The 10,212-nt window shown below is 31.8% G+C and overlaps 1 protein-coding gene across 1 annotated transcript; it reads left to right on the top strand.

Moving 5' to 3' along the window:
• The first annotated feature begins 2,872 nt into the window (after window positions 1–2,872).
• LOC105769671 (IAA-amino acid hydrolase ILR1-like 6) lies at window positions 2,873–7,903 on the top strand. The gene is made up of 4 exons (XM_012590448.2): window positions 2,873–3,444; window positions 4,135–4,260; window positions 6,803–7,117; window positions 7,211–7,903. The coding sequence occupies exons 1-4, from the start codon at window positions 2,938–2,940 to the stop codon at window positions 7,703–7,705; spliced, it is 1,443 nt and encodes a 480-aa protein (XP_012445902.1). The 5' UTR covers window positions 2,873–2,937; the 3' UTR covers window positions 7,706–7,903.
• The last annotated feature ends 2,309 nt before the right edge of the window (window positions 7,904–10,212 follow it).

Here is a 10,212-nt window from a genome sequence, read left to right as displayed (position 1 = left end):
TTTCTATGCTTTGAAAAAGAAAATAGTTAAATTTTAATATTATTAACATTTCCTATCAAAATTTACCAATTTGGCACGATAATTAGGCTGTCGTCATATGATTTGATATACGATTGACAGAAAATAAACATGTTAAGTTGACAAAAATTGACGAAAACTACCAACATCGATGATGATTGGACTAGAAATTTTAAATTAGAAAAGTAAGAAGACTTGATTTTAACTTTTTAAGTGCATGGATTAAATCTCAAATTCCATAATAATACAGGGACTAATAGCATATTTTAACCAAATAATTAAATCATATTGGCTCCCAAAAAATGAGCAAATTTGTTCGGCTATCCATTCAACTATAAAAGTAAAGAATGAGGAAATTATAATTTTCACCCATTATTCAAATATATTTGGAGTAAGGACTTAGGGTCTATTCTCATCAATGAATTTAATGTCAACTATTAAAATTGCTATATGAATCCGTGAGCTAAGGTCCGTTTACTTTTTACATTTTAAATATAAGTTGTTCTTGTCTTTTATAATTATTCTTAGTATCATGTGTATTATGTTGGTAATGAGTTGAAAAACCCTACTAATTTTATTTTTTTAAACTGGCCTATATCCTATTTTTATTTATAAAATAAGAAATGGAAAAAAAATATTATCCATGTAATCTGTAGTACTACATATTTGTTGACGGAGTCTTAACTTGGTTGACATTATTATTGTTGTTAGAGTAGGAAGACATGCACGTTTATTCTCCTATTTAAGAGTGAGAAATGATTTTTACATCGGGCTTGCTTTTGTGTTTCAATTCTTAACAACAATGGTTAATTTTCAATTTTGATCCCTCTACTTACTTACTTGGCTTGCTTTTGTTTTTTCATTTTTTTTACATTCTTAACAATAATGGTTAATTTTTAATTTTGGTTCCTCTACTCTTTAAATATATAAAATAGTCAAATATCAATCCCGGTCCCTATACTATGTTAAAATTTGATACTTGATCTTTATACTTGAATTTTTACATTTATAATGTCATTAATTAATCTAAATATTTTATTATAATTAAAATGCTAATGTAAATTTAAAGAATCGTTAACATCATTGAACTTTTGTTAAATTCAAGTCCATGATAATGCTATTTTTGTGACATGATTATCGAGCGAGTACCTTTTTTATTTATTTATTTTAGAATGTCACACCAACAAGTTTAACATAAGAATTTTGACAGTGTTAACAATTTGACCTAAATTTTATATTCGGAAAATAAAGGAATTAAATTCTTAAGCATAAAAATAAGAGATTAAATTCCAAATATACAAGGAGTACAAAAACTTGACGGATATTATAACCTTTAAATTTTAACTATTTAATCTAAAAATAATTAACCTAACGCGAAACTATACTAGTAAATAACAATTCTTTACTTTTTTAATCTTTCCTCGAAATATAATTGAAGAGTTAAACTTACCAAAAACGAAAAATATTACAAAATAATTAAAAGTAACCAATATTTTTATTGATTTTGATTTAGTTGATGCCTCGTATTATTATTGATTCCAAAAGATCATGGGTTTAGATATATTTAAGTGTGTGCAATTTTTTATACAAGCATCTATGTCTATATTATAATGAATGTTTAGTGTTATGAGTCAACTTCCCAATAATTTGATCAAAGAAATTATTTAATTTTTAAAGAAATTATAATTATCATAATAGCCTTTTGGTTTTTTACTACTTTTATATGAAATATTTAAATAAAATAATTAAAATCACAAAATTAAAAATAAAAATACAAAAATTAAATCTAATATTAATGAACCAATACATGCTTTTTACATAATTTAATAAAATTTTAAAATATAATAGGTGAGGCATTAACAAAATGTCTCATTATAGATTCAGATCATATATGCTTTTCTTTAGCATAATATTTAGAACTACATATAATTCCTTTTCCACCCCTAAATAAAAAGATAATGTACTTCAGAGCATTCGAATTCATATTCCCGTATACTGACAATAATACACATACTAATCAAACTGAGGCTCAATCTATCTTATTAAATTTTAAATGATCATAGATAACATATCCAAAATAAATAAATAAATCAGTGAAATACCTAATGCTGGTTATGTGTCACACCAAAGTTAAAATAAACAACCCAAAGGATAAAAGAAAGCAACCACTTGTTTCTTTTCAAATTAAATGAAATTAAACAATAAAGAAAGCAACAATAATGAAACCACCCAAGTTCTTTTCAAAGATTACCCATTTTAAAATTCTTAAAACATACTTTTTTCAAAACATTTAATCATTATATTTTGGCCAAACAATTAATATTTAATTAACTTACTAAGAAAAATATTTAAATTAAACTAAAAATAATAAATTATAATAAAATATAGATTGGGAATCCAAAATCTATATATACAGGGGTGGAGCCAAGCGGAGCTGATAAAGGCCCCGGTCCCCATAAAATAAAAATTTTCACCTTCAGTTATTTTATAATTTAAAAAAAAATTTTGGCTCCACCTCTACGTAAATAATATTTAAGCTTTTACTATTAAACTAATTTGAATTGGTTGGACCGCAGCTAAATTATATTGGCTAAAAATATGAACTTTTGTTTTATCTGTAAATAGATTTCACAACTTAAAATGAACATTATCACTAAGATACTTTGGGTATACGGTGAAATGAAATTCAGGCGGTGTGTTAATCCATCTCATCCAAAATGGTGGGACCCACAATAGTTTTATTGATGTGTTTATTTATATTTTGCATTCATATTCTCCCACGTGACGAATTCCCTGTCCTTGTCACCACGTGCTTTAAATTTCTCTCTTCTTCATTTTCTTAAAAGCAAAAAAAAAGAACTCTTCCACTTGCGTTTCATTTTTCCTCTCATAATTCCTTTATTTTCTTGCTCTCCAAACATGAATTCTCTATACCTGTATGTTTTAGTTTTAAGCTTAATCTTTACGCCCTTTTTTGTTAATAATTTTCTACTTTTTTTTAACTCCATAACTTCTTCTTCTTCTTCTTCGGATAATAATGAATATTCCACTTTATTCGACGCCATAGCTTCCGTCAACCCAAAGGCTCCTTTAAACTCCGGTAAGAACCATACGCCGCCGTCCGGTTCACGTGGTTCCTCAACCAGCTGCGAGGTATGGGACGTGGCCTGCTCTGAAGCGGTTTTGAGCCTGGCCCGGAAACCCGAGAACGTGGAGTGGATTAAAGGGTTGAGGAGGAAGATACATGAGAACCCTGAGCTTGCTTTTGAAGAATACGAAACCAGTAAGCTGGTTCGAACTGAGTTGGATCGTATGGAAATTGAATATAGATACCCTTTGGCCAAAACGGGTATTCGGGCTTGGATTGGAACCGGTAGCCCGCCCTTTGTAGCCATCCGAGCTGACATGGATGCTCTGCCCATACAGGTCTAGCTGCTGCTTCTTTTTTTTCCCTCTTTGGTTCCCCTTTTTTTTCATTCACTCTTTTGCCACTATATATGTATACATATACGTATATTTACAAAATAACTACGTACGTGTATATATACATATACATATACATATACATATGTACACGTGTGTGTTAAGCTACTAGGTAGTTGGTAAGGTAAGACAAAAAATGGGTGAGGTGGTTCATGAACATTAGGTTTCATTTTGTTGACAATGTTTTGGATTTTTAACGATGACAAATATTGAGGGCTTTGATTTATGTTGCAAATACGGAATCAAACAACGCATCAAAGGGAGTTTAATTGACTAGAAATGAAAGAAATGTTTTGGAATTAAGATAAGAAAATTAGGTTTTTATTAAGGGAAGAAATGAAAATCTTTCGACTCATTTTCTTTTACTTTGTTAATGTGGGAGATTAGTATGTCAGACGTAGATTTAATTTAAGGTTCAGTACATTCAATTTTGTTTGTATTATGGATAGACCAAGGACAAATCATGTAGTCTGACAAGATGTACTTCTAGATTAACGATAAGAGATCTTAGAATAAATTCAACTTTATATAAATTTCCGAGCCACGACTAAATTAAATTTTTAATTTTTTATCTTAAATGTTACATAGAATATGTAATCTTTCACCTTATGGTTGGGTGATTTTTACTTTTAGGAAGGTGTACAATGGGAGCATAAGAGCAAAGTTGCAGGGAAAATGCATGCTTGTGGGCACGATGCACATGTCGCAATGCTCATTGGTGCTGCTAAAATATTGAAGAACCGAGAACAGCATTTGAAGGTTTGTCCTTTCTTTTTATTACCCTACAAATTTATCTCTTAAAGTGAGATTGGATGGACGGTATTTACTTGCGGTTAGTATAAAAATAGCGATGACGGTGAAATTACATACTGTAACGATACTATAACGTGAGATAAAAAATAAATTAAACACAATGCACTACATCCAATGGCCCATTCAAACCCACCATTAATCTTTTATCTTAATTATCCATCCAATTAACTCCTTTACCAAATTAAACTCTTCATAAGTGAATCATTTTATTAACCCTAATGCAATGGAAATATGCATGTCTAAATTTTAGCCGCAGATTTAATTCGAGTGACTTTAAAAAAAAATGGTAATAAGCAAATATAAAATTTAAACTTTAAAATCTGTAATTTTGTATTTTCAAGTTGTTTTTTGAACATAAAATTTAATTTTTTTGAGAGTTTGATTTGTGTGGACAAGATTGGGTCAGAGAGAGTGAAAGAATTGGTTCATAGCTCCCTCTACCCGGGCCATGTGCAGGCAATTAATGACAGTTATGCCGCTTTGTAGAATGAATTTCACACGTGCTATTTAAATATAGTCATAAGGTAAATTTTAACCCTCAATATTATCCTTATTTTTTTTACCATCAATCTTTCAAAAAAAATCGAATTATTATTTTTTAATGAAATAATTTTAAAATTTGTATCTACTTTTTATATTTATTTATTGGCGTGACATATATGATAAATAATATTATATTAGTGTCACGTGGATTGTTATGCTAATATCATTAAAAATTTTAATGTTTCATCAATATTTTGTTAAAAAACTATTTAACTTTTTTAAAGACTAATGATCAAATTTAATTAAAAAACTAACTTATCAAAAGATATAAATGTTAGGGGCTATATTTAATATTATGCTTTAATTTGTCCATTTTTTTTACTTTTTCTTCCACTCATCTCTTGCCTATTGTCATTTTGCTGATTCACAATCCATTACTTGCTTAATGTAAGGAAAAAATATTTCGCAGAAGTTGGTGGTTGAAATTTTAAATTCGTTAGACACCTGTACAATCAACTAAATAAAGTTGTCCAATTATATATATATATATATATACACATGTAAAAGGAAAGATGAAAAGGAATAGTGAAGCCATAGGTATACTATGATTAGCATCCAACCGATTGATGTTATTAAATCTTGAGAATGACCCACATTCCTTTTTTTTCTTTGGGTTCAAAACACGAATGATGATGAGCAAACCATGCATGAACGCATCATGTTCATGGGTTGTCATACACTTTGGTTTTTTTTTTTTTTTGGTAAATGTGGAGAAATAAGGATTTGTGTAAGTATTTCAAGAAACTAAATACTATCTCTAAATTTTTATAATATGAGTTCGAATATGTGTTTTTTTCCCTTTTATTATAATGAAAATAAATTATAGATTTTAAATATTAAATTTCGTATAAAATTATTAATTTAAATAATACATTCAAGCGATGACGATTTACTTGATAAGAAAGATGAAAAGAAATGAGAATGAAGAAAATATTAATATAAAAATTAAGCTAAAATGGAAACTATTATGAATTTTAATGATTAGATTAATAATTTGTTTAAGAAAAGGAAACAATTGAAGTGCTAAAACATTTGTTGCTTAAATGGTATGGTTAATCTATATTCGCAGAAATGTTTATGTGCATGCAATATAATTGCATAAGAGTATCCTACATATATATAAACATAATGATTGTAGTATGAGTGCATGGCCCTAGCTTGGAATATTGCGTCTTGTTTGAAAAGCCTTGGATTAAGAATAATCCCTTGCTTAAAGAAATGAAAAAAAAAAAAGTGTTAAACTATTCTGTTTTTAATAATGAAGGGGATAAGGTTAATTTCCCATTTGTTTAATGTAAGAATCTTTAAAAAGTAGTGTGGATGTTGCGGAAGAATTATTTTCCCTTAAATCATGGCTAATTTCTTGAAAAAATATTGTTGAGAGGAGTTAGTTTGTACTCTCGACGGAATGTATTGTTTTATTTGGAGGTTTTTATTTTTTTAAAGAATATTTTAGTTGATGTAGATACAACTTGTAAGCTTATGAAAAAGGTGTTAATTTTATTAAAAATATTAATTATGCAAAGTGCATCATGATCGGAATTGAACCATCAACTAAGGTCTTATATGCTTTACCTTAACATACCTAGTATGGTAGTGTTCTTAGCCTTTAAGACCTTTTGAGGATTTGGGTGGACTCTAAGGACTCCTGATAAATTGCATGAACCCTTTTGGACTTCTTTTGGAGTCTGGTGACAAAAGCTCAAGACTAAAATTGAGGATAGGCACCTCGAGAATAATATCTAATTGTTTGAAGTTCGAGTTAATATGTCAATTTTTTTCCAATAAGAGAGCGGATTCTTAGAGGAATTTTTGATTAAGGTTAAAATTTGATAATATTATTAAAATCACAACGTGATATTACTATTTTCTATAATTGATATTTGTTATAATTATTTGCAATATTAACCTTCAAGCAATGATAAATAAATTTTGGGTGTTACAGGGAACTGTTATACTGCTGTTTCAGCCAGCTGAGGAAGCCGGAAACGGTGCTAAACGTATGATCGGCGACGGTGCATTGGAAGACGTCGAGGCCATATTTGCAGTCCATGTCTCTCACGAACACCCCACGGCTATTATTGGCTCGAGGCCTGGTCCACTGCTTGCCGGTTGTGGCTTCTTTAGAGCCGTTATCAGTGGAAGAAAAGGCCTAGCCGGCGACCCTCACAACTCGGTTGACCCCATCTTAGCTGCTTCAGCTGCCGTAATTAGCTTACAGGGAATCGTTTCTCGAGAATCAAACCCATTGGACTCCCAGGTTTCGTCTTTGAAAATCTTTTGTTTTTCCCGTAAATTTCCTCAGTATTTCAACCTGTGAACAACGTAGTGAGATTTTAAAATTATAATGCAGGTCGTGTCTGTCACCTCCTTCAACGGCGGCAATAATCTGAATATGATCCCTGACACTGTTGTTATCGGAGGCACTTTCAGGGCTTTTTCCAATGCCAGCTTTTACAACCTTCTTCAAAGAATCCAAGAGGTTGTGGTGGAGCAGGCCAGTGTTTTCCGATGCTCCACGACGGTGGATTTCTTCGAAAAGGACTCAACAATCTATCCCCCAACAGTGAATGACGATCATATGTATGAACATGTGAAAAAAGTGGCCACTGATTTACTAGGACCAACAAATTTCAGGGTGGTTCCGCCGATGATGGGCGCGGAGGACTTCTCGTTTTATACCGAGATCGTTCCGGCGGCTTTCTACTACATCGGCGTAAGGAACGAGACGTTGGGGTCGATACACACGGGTCACTCGCCGTATTTTATGATCGACGAAGATGTTCTTCCTATAGGTGCTGCCGTTCATGCAAGTATTGCCGAAAGATACCTCAACGAACGTGGTTAAAAGCGTCAGCCCTCTCAATTGTGGAGTAATTTGTAATGTGTGATGTGGTATATGTAATTTTGATGTTAGTTAGGGTTGGTGGAAAAAGGGAAGATTGGCAGTGTGTAAAGATTAAGCAGACGATTTTGCTCTGTTTCTTAGAATGTAAATTGTAAACAACATTCAATGTTTTCAAGTGGCTCTTCTCTTTTCTGCTAACACCATTTCTAGAATTACACTTAACTAAACCATAAGTCTTGAATTTATAACAGCAGATGAACATTTTCCTCCAAAAATGGATCTTCACAAATTTATTTTTAATACATATATAAACCCATGATTTTAGAAAATCTTTTCAACAGATGATAATATTTTTTATTTCTAAATAATTATAATATTAATTTAAAATTATTAATTAAATATTCAATATGTGTTGTAAAAGCTAATATTATTAAAATGTAATACTTATATCATAGAAATATGAAAATGACCTAGTGTTCATTTTATGTTAACTAGGGACCAAGTCATAATTGCCAAGGGCACTAAGTTGATAATTTGGTTTTAATGAAAATTTGATATCGAGATGGATCATTTGTTAGTGGATTTTATTATGAATGAAAGCCTAGAAGAAAGACAAGTGTAGGAGCTTCAACCTTCTCTTTGCTGTTGTCATGAATACGAATATTTTATTTAGGATTTTAAACTTATGAGAAGAGGGAAATAGGAAAATCTCTTATTTTTGTTTTATGTATGAAATGTTTGGGCCTGTTATGGTATTCATTTCTACCCGATTATCAGACCGACCCAGTTTCCATACCAACTCACAACCTGGTTAGCATGTCTAACTTGCTGATATATAGCTCACCACTATGCAGTTCGTCTACATGGGTTCACATCACTATGCAGGTGAATCCTTACTCAAAAAATTCGTGTTCACCTTATAATAGGATACGTGTTAATCTGCATGGAGACTTATCTAATCCTAGTACATCAAATCATAGAACTGCACTATATAAATTGAAAATTGGCTTCCATAAGGAGAACGCACAGAAACACTCAGCAGAGTCATTATAAATAAATCTATTTCTAACACATATTGGTGCCCAATGCAAGTTTCAAGGAAAGGTTTATGCCTTTCTCACCTGTTATTTTTGCAGATGATGGCGTTATTCTAGATAGATTCTGCTACTTCTTATCAACACGCACAAGTCTCTCACAATTCAGTTGATGATTTAGCTAATTCCATTTGTGCAAGATTGGGTTTTTAAAGAAGAAAGCACCTTATTTCACAAGAGAGTAACGAAAAAGTTTTCCCATTCATTGTGGAAAAAGTTGCAACACAATTAAATGGCAAGGAGAGTGACTTTTCTCAAATCTATACTTTGAGTAATTCTTAACTACTTCATGCAGACAGCAGACTGCCTTAATCCCAACATCCGTTTGCAAAAAAAAAGTAGAGAAGATTGCTAGGAGTTTCCTCTGAGGGACCACCAGAAGTGTCCGCAAGACTGCTTTAGTTCGTTGGAATTCATGCAGCAAACCTTTATCTCATGGTGGTTTAGGACTTAGGAGTGAGAGAGAGAATTAAAGCTTACAAATCTTTTTCTTGCTCAAACTAAGATCCCAAATTATTATTAAGAGTCTTAAGAAGCAAATATTAAGTCAAGGAGGACCTCCGTATGAGTATATCTCGACAAAAATGCTCCTTTTTGTGGAAGTCTTTATCGACCGTCTGAAGTACTCTAAAAGATAAAATAGCTTGATCCATCAAGAATAGCAAGTCTATATAATTCTGACATAATAATATAGCTTGGAACAGAACCCTTGCCAAATATATGGTTAAAACCGATGGTAACTGGGACTGGGGTCACACTAAACAATGCCTACACTCATCTACTTTACTCTTTATTACAGGTACGGCCCTCCCTAAAGGATGGATCAAGCTTAATACGGATGGAATAGGACTCGAAGAACCTAGCTGCAGCTGAAGGCCTACTCCAAGACCACGATGGAGCTTGGATCGCAGGGTTTACGGGTTACATTGGAGCTTGCATAACCATCTAAGCAAAACTTTGGGGAGGTGTATGAAGGCTTAAAACTTGCCTGGACCAAAGGAATAAAAAAATTGATACTTGAAGTGGACAATGCAATGCAATGCAATGGTTGTTCTTCCAGTACTGACGATGAAGGCATTGGACAGGAATGCCTTAAATCTTTACGGGTGCATTGAGGAGCTGTTGGACAGACAGTGGGAAGCCAAAATTTGTCATGTTTACGGTGAAACGTTATCAATGGTCCATACATTCAACATTTGGACAACTCACCAACAGAGAGAGCTTGAAGGAATTTTGCGAACTAATGCTGCAACAATGACTTCAACAGAAACTGCTCATGTAAATGTCAAACCCTTAATCCAAGCATTAAAACTTGATATGTTTGTTTTCTGCATCATATATCAACATACTAAATTGGTAAATTTTGACAAAATAAAGCTAATAATATTAATGATTAGACTATTATTTATATTT

Source organism: Gossypium raimondii, chromosome 5, assembly GCF_025698545.1.
Source record: "Gossypium raimondii isolate GPD5lz chromosome 5, ASM2569854v1, whole genome shotgun sequence".
NCBI lineage: Eukaryota > Viridiplantae > Streptophyta > Magnoliopsida > Malvales > Malvaceae > Gossypium > Gossypium raimondii.
This window is presented reverse-complemented; position numbering and strand designations above follow the sequence as displayed.